The sequence below is a fragment of the Canis lupus genome, chromosome 9 (assembly GCF_003254725.2).
Source record: "Canis lupus dingo isolate Sandy chromosome 9, ASM325472v2, whole genome shotgun sequence".
Classification (NCBI taxonomy): Eukaryota; Metazoa; Chordata; class Mammalia; order Carnivora; family Canidae; genus Canis; species Canis lupus.
The window spans coordinates 19,980,612-19,998,607 of NC_064251.1; the positions used below are offsets into that span (position 1 = coordinate 19,980,612).

The 17,996-nt window shown below is 53.7% G+C and overlaps 2 protein-coding genes across 3 annotated transcripts in view; both read right to left on the reverse strand.

The window, feature by feature from the left end:
• Positions 1 to 850: 850 nt before the first annotated feature.
• FZD2 (frizzled class receptor 2) lies at positions 851 to 3,115 on the reverse strand. The gene has a single exon (XM_025440332.3). The coding sequence runs from the start codon at positions 2,663 to 2,665 to the stop codon at positions 968 to 970; it is 1,698 nt and encodes a 565-aa protein (XP_025296117.1). The 5' UTR covers positions 2,666 to 3,115; the 3' UTR covers positions 851 to 967.
• An 8,204-nt stretch (positions 3,116 to 11,319) lies between these two features.
• LOC112655444 (uncharacterized) overlaps positions 11,320 to 17,996 on the reverse strand; it is a 31,947-nt gene continuing 25,270 nt past the window's right edge. Inside the window, exons 2-4 of one of the 2 annotated variants that reach the window (XM_049114003.1) lie at positions 16,525 to 16,637; positions 12,471 to 12,608; positions 11,320 to 11,458 (exon numbers count right to left, since the gene is read on the reverse strand). In XM_049114003.1, the coding sequence (XP_048969960.1) occupies positions 11,374 to 11,458; positions 12,471 to 12,608; positions 16,525 to 16,637 (336 nt within the window). In that variant the 3' untranslated portion in view covers positions 11,320 to 11,373. Of the gene's footprint in view, positions 11,459 to 12,457; positions 12,609 to 16,524; positions 16,638 to 17,996 lie in introns of both variants that reach the window. The other variant, XM_049114004.1, reaches the window with a different exon arrangement.

Below are 17,996 nucleotides of genomic sequence, written 5' to 3' on the forward strand. Positions count from 1 at the left end.
GAATGCCAGAGAAGATATTGGGGGGGGGGGGGCGTGGGGGGTGGCAGGGAGCCCACTACAGGGGGAGAGACACAAGGCCATCTCCAAACCCCAACATTTAGGAGCCAATGCTCCCCCTAAAAATGGAGGCAGTCAGGATTGGTACTCAAGGTGATGGTGGGGTGGGGTGGAGGGCGGTGTTGTTTCAAAGCACATTTCACAAAGCACTACAAAGCACTTTCTGCCCACTTCAAGCGCTTGGGGCAGCGAGCTGAAAAGAAGAAAAGGCAAATAGGAGAAGATCTTCCAGCCTGCAAAGGGAGCAGGCTGTCCCCCCAATCTCGCCCTGTCCCCCCAATCCCACTGGCGCAGGGGTTGGTTACCCAACCCCCGAACCCCCCTCGGTTTCATCTCTTTTGGAAGTGCTCCAAAGATCGAGTGAAGGAGACCGGACTTGTGGAGAGAGAAAGGGAAAAAAATGAGAATCCAAATCTCGTTCAAAAATATCCAACAGCTTCCACAGGCGCAGCGTCAGTGAAAAGGCTCACAAATCTGGCTTTGGGAGTTGAATGTAACCCACTTCCAACCCCTCCCAGCAAACACCTCTTCCAGCAGGCCCAGCCCTGCCAAAACGCCAAAAAATTCAAACCTAAGTAGGTGATGGTGTTTGAGAGGGCACTGAAAAAAAAAGAGAGGATCCCCCTCAACGCCCCCTGCCCAGGGCCCCTCGCCGCAGCCTCCCCCTCCCCGCCCCATTTTTCTTTTAAATAGAAAATATATAGTTAAATGTACAGGCTATTTACAGTTTTAATTACAAACCTGATGGGAGTGTTGAACAGAGTTCTCTTTAAAAAGCAACCTAAAAGAGAAATGGTTTCGATTGTTCTTTATTTAAAAAAATAAAATAAAGGAGTCTGTTAGGAGGAACCCCCCCCCAGCAGAGGCAAGCCCGGTGCGGCCCGCCGGGGACGCGGCGCAGGGGCACCCCTCACACGGTGGTCTCGCCGTGCCGGCTGTTGGTGAGACGCGTGTAGAACTTCCTCCACGAGTGCAACGTCTTGCCGGACCAGATCCAGAAGCCCGACGTGATGCCCACGATGAGCGTCATGAGGTATTTGATCATGTAGACGGTGAAGTCGGGCGACATGCGCGGCGTGTAGTGCGCCGGGCACGGGATGGCCAGGCTCTTGCAGTGCTGGCTCACCCACGAGCGCTCCCAGTGCTCCCGAAAGGCCTGCTCGTAGAAGTAGCAGGCGATGACGATGGTGGCGGGCACGGTGTAGAGCACGGAGAAGACGCCGATGCGCACCATAAGCCGCTCCAGCTTCTCCGTCTTGGTGCCGTCGTGCTTCATGATGGTGCGGATGCGAAAGAGTGACACGAAGCCGGCCAGGAGGAAGGACGTGCCTATGAACAGGTACACGAAGAGCGGCGCCAGCACGAAGCCCCGCAGCGGGTCCAGGCTGTTGAGGCCCACGAAGCACACGCCGCTCAGCAGGTCGCCGTCAATCTGGCCCATGGCCAGGATGGTGATGGTCTTGACCGCCGGCACGGCCCACGCGGCCAGGTGGAAGTACTGCGAGTTAGCCTCGATGGCCTCGTGGCCCCACTTCATGCCCGCCGCCAGGAACCAAGTGAGCGACAGGATGACCCACCAGATGGAACTGGCCATGCTGAAGAAGTAGAGCATCATAAAGAGGATGGTGCAGCCCTCCTTCTTGGTGCCCTGCACCACCGTGCGGTAGCCGTCCTCGGAGAAGCGCTCGTTGCACACGACGCGCTCCTGGAGCACGAAGCCCGCGATGTACGCCACCGAAACCATAGTGTAGCAGCCGGACAGAAAGATGATGGGTCGCTCCGGGTAGCGGAAGCGCTGCATGTCGACCAGGTACGTAGTGACGGTGAAGAAGGTGGAGGCGCAGCACAGCACCGACCAGGTGAGGATCCAGAGGCGCGCGAAGCGCGTCTCCTCCTGCGAGAAGAACATGGAGCCGTCGGGCCGCGCGGGCTCGCAGGGCGCCGCACAGTCGCGCTCGCCCAGGAACTTGTAGCTGAGATAGGACGGCACCTTGAGGACGCGCGGGCAGTGGAACGGGTGCTCCAGCGTGGCGTAGCGCGGGGGAGAGCCGCCGCCGCCCGGGCCGCCCGGGGTGCCCCCGGCCCCCGGCTGCAGGCCCGGCGGAGGCGCGGTGGTGAGCAGCGCCGGCGTGCCGTCCTCCGAGTGGTTCTGGCCCACGCAGATCTGCTCCGCGCCATGGCGCGGAAAGTGCTCGCAGCGCAGGCGCTCGGGCCACTGGAAGCCGAACTTGTTCATGAGCGCCTCGCAGCCCTGGCGCGCGCGCTCGCAGATGGAGCGGCACGGCGGGATGGCCTGCTCCAGCACCGTGCACACGGGTGCGTACATGGAGCACAAGAAGAAGCGCAGTTCGGGGGAGCACTGCACCTTCACCAGCGGGTAGAACTGGTGCACCTCCAGGCCCGCGTCCTCCTGGTTCGTGTGGCCCAGAAGGTTGGGCATGATGGTCTGGTTGTAGGCGATGTCCGTGCACAGCGGGATGGAGATGGGCTGGCAGAAGCCGTGGTCCGGGATGGAGATGCCCTTCTCCCCGTGGAACTGGGCCGGCCCGGCGGCGGGCAGCAACAGCAGCGGCAGCAGCAGGCGGGGCAGGGCGCTGCGGGGCCGCATGCTGGCCGCCGCCCCCCACTCGGCTCCCGGGCGCCCCCCCGCCCCCGCCCCCAGGCCCGAGACCGCGCGCGCCTTCCCCGCCGCCGCCTCGCCGCCGCCTCCCGCGCCTCTGCAAAGTTTGCTGGCGGCCGCAGAGTTGGGGAGGCCGGGCGGGGGAGGGGGGCGGCGCGCCTGCCGGCTTGCTCGCCGCGGTCCGACTGAGCCGCCGGAGACACCGCGCGCCGCTTGCCCTCTCTCTTCTTCCTCCTCCTCTTGCCTCTCCCCTCCCTTCTCCGCCCAGCGACTTCTTTGTGCCTTCCTCCAGCCCTCACCTCGGCCTCTCCGATCCCAATTAGTCGGTTTCAAGGGGGCCCCCGCCAGCGGCCCCGCCCTCCTCTCAGCCCCCCAAAAAAGGGATCCTTGAAACCGCCCCGTCGAGCTCTAAGCACCATCCCAAAATGTGCTCTCGGCCAATCAGATTTAAACCCCGGGACCAGCCCCGAGGGCTGGATTGGTCGACCGCAACATAATGAGATCAGAAACCAGATGCCAACAAAACTTTCCCCCCCCCTTTTGCTTTTTAAAGAGACAAGCTATTATTATATTAAGGGCTGTTTGCCCAGCACAGGATTTCTCCGGAGTCGTGGCGGCGAGATCCGGAGACACTCATTCCCCAGAACCGCGGCAGAACCAAGCCCCTAGCCCTGGATCACGCTTCTTCTGGGGCGGGGGTGGGGATGGCTCAGGCGCGGTCCTGGGTAGGGTCTCTTTAAATCCTTGCCTCCGCCTCTGCTCCTAGAACCCCACCTATTCCAGTCCAATTTTTCAAATCAAATGAAAAATCTCAAGTTTAAGAACAAAATTTTAAGAGAGAGAGGAAGACTTGAAAAAAGGGGGGGAGGCGGCTCACAAAGACTTTTGTCTCAGCTCTTTCTCGAGGAGTCGGGACAAAAGTTTCACTTCACCCAGTAGTAGACCCCTAGGAGTTTGCCTCGCCCCCTCCCCCTTAAACACACCCTTAAATAACTCTCTGAAAAATGAGAGCCTGTCTCTTTAAGAGGCTCTTAAAGGGGCCTGGACTCCGGGGCGTAATTGCCCCGTAGCGAGCACAAAGGAGCCCATTATGGTTCTTTGTGTTCGGTGGCACCTCAAAGTGAGAAAACTCAGGAACTTAGAGGCCCCGAGCTGGAGGGTTGGGGCGGGGGTGGAACGGGGAGAGGTGAAGGAGAATAGCCTAGAGCTGCGCCTTCTCCCTCCCCCTTCTTCCGAGGCAAATCTTAATTATGCAAAGTAAAGTTTAGTTGCCATAACGAGGAGGTCTTAATCGAAAGTTAATGGTGGGGGGTGGGGGGTGACAGGCAGTTTGAGTGAAGAGATGACTCTCTTAGGCCGTTTGGGGGCATTTACCTCCTCTCTCCCCACCTCTGCCTCCGCCCCCTAAAAGCTTCCAGATACTGTCTCCTGGGAGAGAGGGGAGCTTTACCCAAATCTTAAGTGATTCCACACCAGAAAGTGATGGCGTGTGTGGCGAGGAAGAGGGATGGGGGTGGGGGGTTTGTGGTGGATTATCCACCCCTCCCCCCATCTCTCACCTGGTTGGGCTTGGGTTGTGGTGGCCAGAAGGGTTCCTACTACTTTAGAAAGGTCTTTTTTTTTTTTTTCCCCTCCTAGGATTTTAAATTTGGGAAGTGGTGGGGGTGGGGGGGCGGATTGGAAGGATTTGCATGTAAATCTCCAGGGCCTGATACTGGATGATGGATCAATTATTTCTATTGTCTCTCTGGAGGGAAGCGGGGGGTGCTTAAAAAGAAAATTGAGTTTTGAAAACCCTTTTGCTTCTCAGTACAAACCAAATCCTCCCAGCCTGGTGAGCCGGTTCCTCTCCAATCTAGAAAAGGACTGCTTTACAAACAAAACAGAAACAACAACGAAAGACATTTGAGAAAAAGAAAGAAGAAAGCAACAGGCAGAAGAAAAAAAATTCTAAGTAGATACATACAACAGATCCAGGTTTGACAGGATTCTTTTTTTTTTTTTTTCTGGATTGAATGATAAACAGATTTTCGAGTTCTTTGCAATGTGAAAATGTTCCTTACTGTATCCTGGAGAAGTTGCCTTTTCACTACTTTAGGAAGAATATTTTCCCTCAAAATCAGGGGGTTACACTTTTTTTGCTGTCCATTCCAATTCCAGTTCACCCCCAAATCCACTTGGTTACAGAGCAATTTAAGGAAAGGTAAGTTGTACTCTGGGGGGGCCCAAACCGAGCCTGAGGCGCCCCTCCTTTGGGCTCCCCTCCCAGTGTCTCCCTGCACATCTCTAGAGCTGGGACGAAGCCTCTGAGCTGAGCAGGGAAAACAAAAATACTACTCTCCACTCAGGAAGCTCACTGTCTGATAGGAAATTGAAAGTCAATCTCCAATAGAATTGCAGCATCTTCAATTTCCTTCCATGACAAACCTGTTTTCCTGCCCCAGGGCCAGTTTTGAGTGACAGTTATCGCTTCCCGAGCCACCCCTACAAACGGGGAGCTGGAGGTGGAAAAAAAGAAATAACACGTATTCTTTCATTCACTCAAGAAAGCACTCATTCCTTCAACACACTTTTGTCGAGTCTTCTAACTTCAAACCACTGGGGTAGGTGCTGTGGGCAACGCAGATTAAATAAATGGTAGCATCTCTGCCCTTCGAGAGTTTATGGCATCCCTGAAGAGCAATGATTCTACTAAGACTTTACATTTGTCTAGCATTTCTATGTGAAGTAAGAAATCATGATATTTCATGATTTCATGATTACTCTTATCTTCCGCGAGGGTCTGCAGTGTGAACAGGACCCGAACCTACATCTTCAGATTTCAAGTCTATCCACCGTACATTCCACGCCACAAACCTTTCAACAGCAGGAGATCTGTAACTAAAGGAAATTAACAGATTCTCTCAGTTTTTTTTTTTTAAGATTTTATTTATTTATTCATGAGAGACACACAGAGAGAGGCAGAGACACAGGCAGAGGGAGAAGCAGGCTCCATGCAGGGAGCTCCATGTAGGACTCGATCCCGGGACTCCAGGATCACGCCCTGGCACCTGCCTGGTGCGAAAGGCAAGCACCAAACCGCTGAGCCAACCAGGGATCCCAGATTCTCTCAGTTTAAACACTAAATGATGTCATCTGATAGATACCCCACTTAGTTCTGATTTTTTTTTTTAATTAGCTTGAGCATTGACCTCGATCTGATGATCCCTAACTTGAAGAGTTATTTCACTTCTTTGAGCCTAATTCCCCTATCTGCTAAGTGGTAGTGAGACAACAGATTTTTTAAATGTGAGACTACACATCCAAAGTAATTTCAGAATGACAGGAAAACATTTTATTTTTAAATATTTTATTTACTTATTCATGAGAAACACACACACACACACACACAGAGCGGCATAAACACAGGCAGAGGGAGAAGCAGGTTCCATGCAGGGAGCCCAATGTAGGACTCATCCTGGGTCTCCAGGGTCACACCATGGGCTGAAGGCGGCGCTAAACTGCTGAGCCACCCAGGCTGCCCAGGAATACATCTTATAATCCTAAAGAATCTTTCAAAACATGAAGTTACATGAAATAAATATTTGTTCAGCAAACATCTTGAGTATACCTGGTAGCTACTACCATTTTTTGAGCTCCCACTGAGCACTGCACATACATATGTATACAAAGTAGGTATTGCATTGTGTTTATAGATGAAGAATCTACAATTAAAAATAAAATAAAAATTCATTAAAAATGAAAGCTCCAGTTTCAGGAAGCTGAGGGGTGACAGTCTGTCATCTGCTGCAGAGTACAGCTGCTGTTCAGCCCCGAGGAGGAACATTTCTGGTTGGTCTTGGGTTTCTGCGGTAGGTTGGGAGCCCAGGTGTCCCCAGTGCACAGTATCAATGCTACTTCTCCAAATCTTGAGGCACTGCTGTCAATCATCTCTCAATTGACCAATCTGATATCTGGGATAATTGTTGAGTGCCCACTGTAATGACCCCAGGCACCCTGTTTCATGGGATAGTGCGCTAGAGCAGAAATCTCAACAGAACACAGCAAATAGCTGGTAGAGAGGAAAGAAACCTGGTCTGGGGCTCAGAACATCGGGGCTGTGGTTAGGCTCCACCTCACATCTGCCAAGTGAACTTGGGCGAGTCAATTTTCCTTCCTTAGCTTCAGCTCCCTCATCTGTAGAAGAGGATCACAAAAACGTTTATTGATCTTCCCTTTGGGCCAGATATAGGAAACTGTGAGAATAATATGTTTGGGTCATGGAAACTGTCCTTGCTCGAAAGGCTTGTGTGTTACAGATAAGTGAAAAGACAGCCAGTCAGCAAAATCCAGCACACCACGGGCGTGCATGCTCAGAGACAGCACAGGGAGGGAACTTCTCTCGGCTAAGGAAACCTGAGGGGCTCCACTCCAGGCTCCTTGCTCTTACACAAAAATCCTCTTGTCTCTGGCCTTTCATTTTGCCAAGGGAAAGAGTCCAGGCAATTGCATGCATCCCTGTCTCCTCCTCACTTCTTTCCCCTTAGAACTCCTGCCTTCCAGAGAAATCATCCCTGCCCCCAGCAAGGTTATGCGTCCTTTCTTTATTTCTTCAATCCTGGGTCAGTATTCTTTCCCTCCAGAAGCACCGAGCTCCCTCCACCCTAAAGGGCAAGGGTGTGTATCTGTTTAGGAGGAGAGGGCTGAGGAAGCGAACATGATTTCGCATACTTTGAATCCTCAAAGGTTTTATCCTCTAAGCAAAAATACCTTCAAGGGAAAAATGGGTTTGAGCCTAAAGAGAATCTACTTGGCTACCTGTCCCCCAGCCCACAAGATATCTCTCTCTGCTTTGCAAGAATCTTCCTTTTCTCTCCTGTCTCCTCCAGCCTGGCCACTGAGACCTGGAATCCGCCTTCAGGTGAGATGCTGAATTTCCTCTTCCTGAACTGCGGTCCTCCATTTAGCTCTCAGGGAACCAGCCCTTAGAAATGGGCCTCAGAATAATCAGGTCTAGGACTCCGCGAGCCCCCACTTCCTGGCCACTGGAAGGTGGCCCCCTTCTGTGTACTTCACCCCACCCCCTGCCAAATTCCAAGGCTGCCCCCAGGCTCTGGGGACAGAGCTGGAGAGGAACTTGGCAGAGTCCAGCTGTTAGGTCCTTTATCTCTCTAGCACCCTTCCCCAAGGTCTTTGGATGGCAAAATGGGCCATAAAAGGATTAAACAGATATAACAGATGATCTATTAATTAAGGACTTTAATTAGCCCAGGCCTAGGCCAAGAAAGAACAAGGTGTGGGCTGCTCAGAGCCGAGGAGGGAAAACAAAGCTGAAAAATCAGTGTTGAGTTTGGTGAGTGAGGTTCTTAGGGGTGACTCTGCCTTCTCGGTCCAGGAAATAAGCATCTCTGGGAATGGATGAGTCAGATATTTTGTCTCCTGGAAGCTTCTAGAACCTAATGCCAAGAGGAGAGGAATGGAAGAGCCTGAATCATAGAGTTGTAGATGTAGAAGAGTCCTCAGGGGTGATGCTCTCTTGGGGAAGGATGAGCAAGATAGGTTTGCTTCCACGGTGAGGTTCCCTCCTGCTCCCCCAGAGCGCCTCTTTCTGCTTCCAGTTGCACCCCGTCTCCTAACTTGCTCTCTTTTTTCCCCTCATTCTTCCTTTCTTTTCACTCTCCCAGAATTTCTCTCATTTTCCTCCAGGCTGGGCCACCTCACCCCCTCCCCTTTCTCTTTCCTGTAACTTAAGCTGTAGTTGGGAGTTGGAGGAGCCCGGCTGGTTTGAAAGGAGGCCCCACTGCTTTTCAGGGAGGAATTGAAACCATGGAGCTGGGGGTGAGGGGAGGCCGAGGGGGAGGGGGCAGCTTGAGGAATCAAAGCGGCTGCGGCTCCATCTGGGAAACCAACTTTGATTTACTAGCAAGGACCTGGCTCTCTAACACCCCCCCACCCCCCTTTCCCTGGACTTTGCTTTGTGGTGATAACTGGGGGCGGGGTGGGGGGCTGCCTCCCTCCCCCAGCCTGAAAGCCAGTTCTGGGAGAACCAGCCAGAGGAAGGCCCAGGGGATCCTGGCTCAGTAGGGCTGCAGGAGCTTCTAAAGGGGGCCCTGGGTGTCTGCAGCTGGGTGTGGAGGGGAACCCCCAGGAAGAAGGCCCTGCTCTGACTTGAAGTGATGTCCTCCCCAGAGGAGTGGGGCTGGGTTGGGGGTGCCACCAGGAGGTGATCATGGCTTCTTCATCCCTCTGTGGCCTTGCCCTCAGACCTGGGGGTTTGGGGGCTGGGGCTGGGGCATGAGAACCTCGGAAACAAAATGACTGAGAAAGAAAAGGAAAATAAATTTTAACAGATTATTTTGTGTTGAAATTCAGTGTGGGCTGCAGACAACACTGGCTTCCAGTGGGGACTCAAGACATCTCTGGATGGCAATGCCCGCCCTCTCCTCCTGTCCTCTCCTGTCTCCTCCTGCTGTTTCATCTTTTCTTTATCTATCAAATCCTTAAACTCAGGACACCTGAGTGGCTCAGTGGTTAAGCATCTACCTTCAGCTCAGATTGTGATCCTGGGTCTTGGGATCGAGTCCCACATCAGGTTCCCCGTGGGGAGCCTGCTTCTCCTTCTACCCATGTCTCTGCCTCTCTCTGTGTGTCTCTCATGAACGGATAAATGAAAACTTAAAAAAAAAAAAATTCCTTAAGCTCCCTAAGGTTTAGGGTGCTCTCACACCACTGCAATCAAACTAGGATCCCAAGGGTCCTGAACACCAGTGCAGGGCTGTAAGAGAGAACACAGTGAGTCACAAGCTCCAAGAGGTGCTGGTTGCTAACTGACAACCTGGTCTTCCTGGGTGCTGTTGGTGTTGGGGATCGGTTTAAATCCCTAGATTCCTGGGTTCCAGCAGAGCCCCCTCCTCTTGCAACCCCACCTCACTGGTATTTTTCATGATCCAAACATCCAGTCTTTAGGACCAGCTCCCAGGGCAGCTCTCAGTAAGGAGAGGAAGGAGCTAATTTGGCTAATTGTGTCCCCAACAAATGGAACTTTCTCAGAACTCACAGCACTATGCTGAATTGCCCCATCAGAGCTCCTGCTCTGGGACAATATTCCTGAAAACCTGGAGTCCACTTGCATCAGAATCCTGGAAGAATTAAAAAAAAAAAGAATCCTGGAAGAAGGGGCCCTGGGGCAGGATTTGCTGATTAAAATACAGATTCCTAGGTCCTCCCAATAATCAGAATTTATAATCCCCTAGTAATTTATTTATTTATTTATTTAATCGAGAGAGAGAGAGAGAGAGAGAGAGAGAGAGAGAGAGAGACAGGCAGAGGGAGAAGCAGGCTCCTGCTGAGCCACCCGGGCTACACCCCCTAGTAATTTTTTAAAGATTTTGTTTATTTATTCATGAGAGACAGAGAGGCAGAGACACAGGCAGAGGGAGAAGCAGGCTCCAGGCAGGGAGCCCGACTTGGGACTAGATCCCGGGTCTCCAGGATCAGGCCCTGAGCTGAAGGCGGCGCTAAAACTCACCCGGGCTGCCCCTCCCCTAGTGATTCTTTTTTTAAAAAAATATTTTATTTATTATTTAAGTCACAGAGAGAAAGAGAGGCAGAGACACAGGCAGAGAGAGAAGCAGGCTCCATGCACCAGGAGCCCGACGTGGGACTCAATCCCGGGTCTCCAGGATCGCGCCCTGGGCCAAAGGCAGGCGCCAAACCGCTGCGCCACCCAGGGATCCCTCCCCTAGTGATTCTTATGCACACTCCGGAGCTCTCTGCTCTTCAGAGCACTCAGTTAGCTTTCTGAGAGTCCCTGGTTAATCTTGGCAGCTGCCCAGTCTTGCTCTGTCCCCCCCCCCCCCAAACTCATTCAACAAACTTTCAAACTCTAACCCCAGTGTTGCTTTCCAGGGTCGATTTCTGCCACCCTTTCCCCAGTGCGGTGGACAAGATGGACTGGCCTTCAGCATCCATTCCCACCTCCTTCTAGGTACCTTCCTGCACTACAGACGTTGGAAAGCCAAAAAACTCATCTCTTGGCCTCCCTTGCAGCTAGAGGTCCGGATGCAAAGTGCATTCATGCGGGACTTGGAGGTTCGATGGAGATGAGACCACAATCTTGCTGCTCTATTCCTGCTGGCAGGCAAGGTCTTGGGAAGGAGGTGCACTCCGTGTTCAATGTCTGTGGCAGGAGTAGAAGCCAGGCACTGATCCCTGTGGGGCCACAGGGTTGCCTCCGTTAGCTTAGTTCCAGGGGTAGCCTCATCATTCTCCCTACCTGATTGTGGCAGAGGCGGCAGCTCCTCCTGGAGGGTCATTTCTGTGGCTTCATTATAAAGTCTGTTCTTTCAGTCCATCTAACAAATTTTTTTAGGATTTTATTTATTTATTTATGAGAGAGAGCAAGAGAGAGTGTGAGAGAGAGAGAGAGAGAGAGAGCATGAGCAGGGGGTGGGGGGAGGGTAGAGAGAGAAGCAGGCTCCCCACTGAGCAAGGAGCCACTTGTGGGGCTCGATCCCAGGACACTGAGATCAAGACCTGAGCCAAAGGTAGCCAGTTAACGACTGAGCCACCCAGGCACCCCTCCCTCTAACAATTTGGCAAGCACCTATTTCCCCATTGTCTTCGTCTGCTTGGGCTGCCATAATCAAATACCATAGACCAAATGGCTTCAACAACAGAAATTTATTGTCTCAGTTGTAGAGATTAAAATTCCAAGATCAGGGTAGAGCATGGTTACGGGCTACTGAGGTCTCCCCGCTTGCAGGTGGCTGCCTTCTCACTGTGTGTCCACAGGGCTTTCCTCTGCCGAAGGAGAATTTAACCTTAATTACCTCCTAAAAGCTCTGTTTCTAAATATGTTCACATTGAGGGTTTGGGCCTCAACAGATGAAGTGGGAAGAGAGCACAATTCAGTTTGCAGCATCTTATTAAGAATCCTTCTACAGGGGGGATCCCTGGGTGGCTCAGTGGTTTGGCGCCTGCCTTCAGCCCAGGGCGTGATCCTGGAGTCCTGGGATCGAGTCCCGCGTCGGGCTCCCTGCGTGGAGCCTGCTTCTCCCTCTGCTTCTCATGAATAAATAAATAAAATCTTAAAAAAAAAAAAAAGAATCCTTCTACATAAAGCACCTAGAATGGTCTTTGTTTGTTTCTTTCTTTTTTTTTTAAATATTTTATTTATTTATTCATGATAGTCACAGAGAGAGACAGAGAGGCAGAGACACAGGCAGAGGGAGAAGCAGGCTCCATGCACCGGGAGCCCGATATGGGATTCGATCCCGGGTCTCCAGGATCACGCCCCGGGCCAAAGGCAGGCGCCAAACCGCTGCGCCACCTGGGGATCCCTGGTCTTTGTTTCTTGCACCAAATCCTGACTTCACTTATGAACAGAGCAGAGCACTCGGTCCCTTCGTACTCTATGCCCTTGCCCCCACTGAGCCCTGCCTAAAATGCCCTTCCACCCTTGTAAACCTGTAAGGCCCTTCTCTGTGATGCTCCCCTCCCCTGACACTACCTCCACACTCCTTTCTCTGGGTGTGTGCTTATCTTGTGGCACTTAGCGCGTGGTATGTCCAACCACCCCCAATTCTCAACAAGATAGTCTCTTGAGAGCAGAGGCTGTGTCTTAGCTTTTGCGCATACCCTAATGCTTATATATAGCAGGTGCTCAGTAAACATTTGTCAAGTGAATCAATGCCCTCTCTAAATAGGACAGGGCCTGGAGAACTACTGGGCAGTCTAGAGATCCAAGCATCCTGCCTGGACACCCAGTCCAATGCCCTTCCCCCTGACTCCCTTGCCCACCTTTGGAACCTACACTTTGGAAGGCAAGAAGCTAAGCTTTGAGAAGTCAGCAGCTAGGTTTTTAGGGTCCAGGTTTCCATCCTGCAGTTTTGACAAGCTTATCCAATCTTCTGAAGCCGTGTTTAACTGCAAATGTGTTCTGGTCCCCAATCTGAGGAATGAAGGGAAAAAGAAATTTGATATAATTGTGGGAACTCATGAAGTGGCCCCAGGAGACCGAAGTGCTCAAGTCCTGGCCTTGGTACTCACTAGCTCTTTGACTCTCAGTGAATCATTTTCCCTGAGTATCAGTTTCTCCATCTGCAGAATGGGTATAATAAATCTGTCCCTTTCTCCCCTTGAAATGAGGATTGAACAAGAAAATGGGTTGTGCAGGCACAGTTGCTTTAGGAAAAGAAGTCTGCGCGGTACATGCTGATTTGTAACCTGGAAGCAGAATGTCAACCATAGAGGCCTGAACACAGGCAGGGAAACAGACCTACTCATGAGGCAGTGTGCTGGGGCACAGCACTGGACTCCACAGGCAGGGAGAGGACGTTTGAATCTTGGCTCTCTACTTCATTACTACCTTCCCTGGATGGGTCACTCTAGTTCTCTGGAGTTTTGAAGCTGGTACTGACCCACCCACTCTCCAGGCATCTCTCCTTGGATACCCTCCCCGGCTCCTCCAGAGGGTAAGCACCCCAAAAGGCAAGAAACTCATTAGGAAACAAAGAAAGAGATCAGACTTCAGCTGAGCCCTCTAAATGTCTCATTTTGTTGGGAGGGGCTTAATATCAAAGCAGATTGGGGGGGGTGGATAAGGGAACCCCAAGGAGAATTGGGAGAGGCAATCCCACTTTGTGGATGGGGGTCATTGGGAGGAGAAGCAAACACTTCCCTCCTCTCTCCAGGAAGCTTCCCTTCCCTGTAGCTGGTGCCCCAAGGATTCCCCCCCCCTTTCCACCCCAGGCCCTTCCCTTAGAGAGAGCCTGCTGAGCCTGGAATGAGAAGAATCTGAACTACAAACAGACCTCCCAGAGGCACCCCCAACTCTCCTCTAACCACTCCAACCCAGCCAAAGCCTGGCTTCCTGGAGTGGGAGGCTGGCTCTGAGAGGCAGGGCTGGGGTTCGAGCTACAGAGAAGGGGCCATGGTGGGGGGACTTTTTCCTGGAGCAGGAGGGGAGAGAGGATTTAGGGCAGGGTAGGGACCAGGCTCTACAGGGACTCTATTTTCCAAACCAAAAATCAGAGTCAACAAGACTGTACTCACAAGGGCCATGGGAGTGGAGGGTTGAAGACAAGCCTGTCCCAGAATAATCCAAGCTCTGAGGTCCTGCCCCAGTCACCCCATATAATGCCAGAGGAGAGAAATGACCCAATCTGTCTCCTCCCCCAATGCTTTCTTCCCTTTGCTTGATCTCTCTCAGCTTCTCTGAAGTGGTCCGTGGCAGTGGTGGGCCAGGGAGGGTCTCTCAGGCCTTCCAGGGGCTAGGTACTCCTAGTCCTCAGTCTGGGCTGCATTATGAGGCTGAGGAGGCTGTGAATGAACTTTGAGGAGTTGAGGGCAGAGGCTGGAATCAGAGGAAAGATGTAGGGACCAGCCAAAAGGACCAAAAGCACAGAGTCAGAGGGGCCTCTCCCGCCTGCCACACTTCCCCAGACCCTGGCTTCCAGCCGCCCACCCTTCCCCTAGCATCCCTACCCCCACCTGGACCCAGGCCGGGGCTTTGATGTGAGTCAGCCAGGGCTGTCAGTGCCCATGGATGCCCAGGTGGTGTATTAGATGGGGGAAACCCCAAGGAGGTGATCAGGGAGGAGAGGCTGCTGGAGCTGGAAGCTGCCATAGGCAGATGACCTCTTTGCGGGGGCGCTCCCTCCAGCTTGTATAACACAGCTCCTGCCAAGGGTGGTATAGAAAGGCACAGAGCCCACAGCGGGCTGGGGAAGGCCACTGAAAAGGCAGCTTAAGGGCTTCCTGCTGGGTGAGAGGGATTAGGGGCCTGTGGGGAGGGAGCCAGGCAGTGAGAAAGGCACTGGCCCAAAGCCAGGGCCCCTTGGCCGCAGGCCCTCTGGGATCAGAATCCCCTGGGTGTCTGGCAGGCAGGGGTCAGTACTCTCCACCTGGATGAGGTGCTAGGAGAATAGGGCTCCAGCTAGGGCAACACCCTGGGACGAGGAGACACCATGGGTCCCCAAAATAAAGGGAGGGAGAAAGGGAAGGCAACACTCCTGGATGAACCAGCACACTTCTAGTCAGAAGAGGAAGGAGGGAAAGAACTGACCACCCAGCAGTTTCAGCCCACAGTCTCCCTGCTATTCTCCATCTCAGAGGTTCCCCAGCTGGGAGGGGAGCACCTCTCTGCTTCTCAGGGGCCCCAGGGTGGAACAGAACGAGGGGGACCCACATGGTCCTAAGTTTCCACTGGAGCATGGGTTTAGAGAAAGAGCCCAGGTGGCCACCAAGGCAAGCTGTGTAACCCAGACCCTGGGCAGGGGCCTGGACAGCCAGGACTAGTTGTACTCTGGCCCTGGGCTCTATTGTCTAATCTGAGTTGGGATCTCTAAGACCACACTGTGGGGTGGGAGGAGTGGGGTTTGTTGGGGGATCTGACTTCTATCAACACTTTCTCCACCAGTCCAATGTGGATGGGGGGAGGGGCAAAGACCTGTCCCACTTCGAGTTAGTTACTGTCTGAGAGCTGACACATGCATTCTGGAAATTGTAAAGTGCTCTACAAATGTGAAGTAGCCAGACCTCATTATCCCTGGAGCATGCATGTATTAAAGGTCAGATGTTCCCAGGAAGGGGAGGGACCCACTGAGAACCAGGTACTGCCCTGCGGGGTACTTTGCATGTCTCTATCTTCACAAGAACTTTAAGAGCACGGTACTGTTGCCCCCATTTTATGGATGAGAAAACTGAGGCTCAATAAAGCTACATAATTTCTCATCCAAGTTTATAGAGGCTCATAAAATGGCGCATCCAAATTAGAAGGCAAGGCTGTCGGGTCTTTAAAAGGTTACTTGGCCCCAGGGTTCCTATGTTTAGAGGATTTCTCCAGAGGTCTGATTCCTTCTCCTCCTTGGTTGGGCTCAGGCAAGACATTTCCCACTCCCCGCAGTACAAAACATTCAGAAGGTTGGCAAAGTGGATGAAGAAGTCCCAAACAGGGCGCAACTGAGCAGATAAGGTCGGCGTGGCTCCCGGGCCCATTTTCTGGGAAGGGGCTCCAGCCATGGGTACTTCCAGCTCAGGGCATCCCCGGATCAGAGCTGCCCTGTCTCCCAACTCAGCCGGGCCAGCCCCCTTCTTTGTGCTCAGTTTTTTCCCACAGGCCCGCAAGGGGGGTGCTGGGATCCCAGGCCCACCCCCTCCTGCTGGGCAGCACCCCATCACGCCCCACCATAAAGAGCTCGGCAGTGGAGGAGGAGGGGGTGTCCTTACTCCGAGGAGCCATCCTCGCCCTGCTCCCTTTCTGGGGAACAAGAAGCTTGCTAATGGCTTGGGCCCCTTCCCCAGCCCCTGGCCCCAGCCCTGGCTCCCCCAGACAAAAAGCTGCTTTACATGAGAAGAGCAGGCTGGCCTGGCCTTACCCGGGCACTCAAAGAGGCGGTAGCCCCTGACAGCCGAGCGGCTGCCCCTTCCCCCACACCCGGGCCTCGTTTAGTTGCAATTAGCAATTCTTTGCAACCCACGGGGCTGAGGGGGACGAGCCCCTCACCTCCCAAACCCGGCCTCCACGCCTGGGCTCCCTTCCCCTCCAGCCTCCCCTCCCCCACCCCTCCCCCCTGCCCCACCCCCAGCTCTCGGGCTGGTCCGCAGGCTTCCTGAGCGTCCCCCGCAGGACCCAGCACCCAGAGGGGCCAAACCGGGGGCGGCCTGGGGCGGACGGGGGCTGCACTGGCCGGAGGACACCCTCCCCTGCCCCTTCCCTCCTCCTCTACGAATCAGGCTTAGCGTTTGGATCAGTAGGAGGGGCGAGAGGGAAGGAAGAGAAGGTTTTTAGGACAGGGAGGCGCTGAGCTGGTGGTGGTGTAGGGCACGGGGTGCTGAGGGAGGGGGGGGCGTCTCCCCTGGCCGACCTGCCCCTTGCTGCTGCAGTGTGGGCTCCCTCTTCATTCAGGGCGCCGCAGGGTAGGGCTGGGGACCTAGCGCCCGGCTCCGGCTCCAGCAGGCGGCGGGAGGACGGTGCAGCCTGGAAAATGAAAAAGGAGAAAGAATTCCAGGGCCCTTTTTAGGCTGCACACAAATCCACTCCTGGCGTCAGGGCCGGGTGGAGGGTGGGCTCGGGGTAGGAGTTTCCTCCAGGGTCCGCCCTGCCTTCTGTCCTGGTCTCCTGTGGTCTCCCTCTGTTGCCACCAGGGGGCGCCCGAGGCACAGAGGGGGCTCCGGGTTGCGGGGATCTCCAGCAGGGTCTGCACTCAAGGCCTGTCCTTCCCACAGGGTCTTGATTTCCGCTTGGACCCCGACTGAACATCCTCGGAAGAGGAGACCCCCACATTCTATGGAAATTCTGTCCCCGCTCTAAAGGGTATGTGGAGGGTGCGACGAAATGTCCCACTCTGTGGTTCAGCTAGTGATCAAGGGACAAGGCCAGGTAAAGGGACTCAGTCTCCCCTGGGCTCATCTCAGCTCTCAGTGCAGCTTTTTGGGAGGAGTCCAAGATCCCTGGATGGTGTGATGGTCTTCTAGGGGTCTCCAGGACTTATGAGAACAATAGGATGGGGCAGAGGTTAAGCTGCCAATAGTTAGAGGCAGAGGTTTAAGCTGAAATGACCTGGGTTGTTTTTTTTGGATCTCAGCCCATTTTAAGTATTGAGATGACACTCCCCACACAAATGTGAGGAGGGCGTGGTTTAGACTTGGGAAGTAAGAAAGAAAGGTCTGGCCCCTTTTACCACCCTTCAGTGGACTCCCGGAAGTCACATCCTGGGAGCCTGTCTCACGTCACAACAAGCCAGGAAACTGCAGATGGGAGACTCCGGTGGCTCTAGGGAAGGAATCACAGGATTATTTCCTGTGGAATCTGCCCGTAAACTGCCCCCCTTCCCTTTAGAGATGCCCAACTTCTGTGTGGGGGAAAAAGCATGCCCTATAAATGAAGAAGAGTTTGGAGTTCTCACCCAGAGCTGAGAGGCCCAGAGGGGTAAACAGACCAAAAGATAGGAAAGCTGAGTCCTCTCCCCAGGGGAGGGAGGCAGGGTTGGCTCCCCCAAAATCTGTCCAGAAGTTTCACTATGACACCTGGAGTCCAGATCCTCCGAGGGGTTGGGGGAGGCTAAGCCTCTGGACACCTGGGTTCCTGCCTCCTTCAGCTGCGGAGGTGCTTGGGTCTCTGGACCTGCGGAGCACGTGAGGCTGGCCTGGCCACCCACCTCCCCTGGGAGGAAAGAATTGAATGCAGGTCAAGTGTTGGGAGCTCTGGGCAGGAAGCAGTCGTGAGCCAGAGGCAGGAAATGATCCTCAAAAGTTATCCTCCCACAGCAACCTCCTCTGAGGAGTTTGGTCATCACACTCCCCTCAGGGAGCCGTAGGGAGGACGAGGGCTGACCCT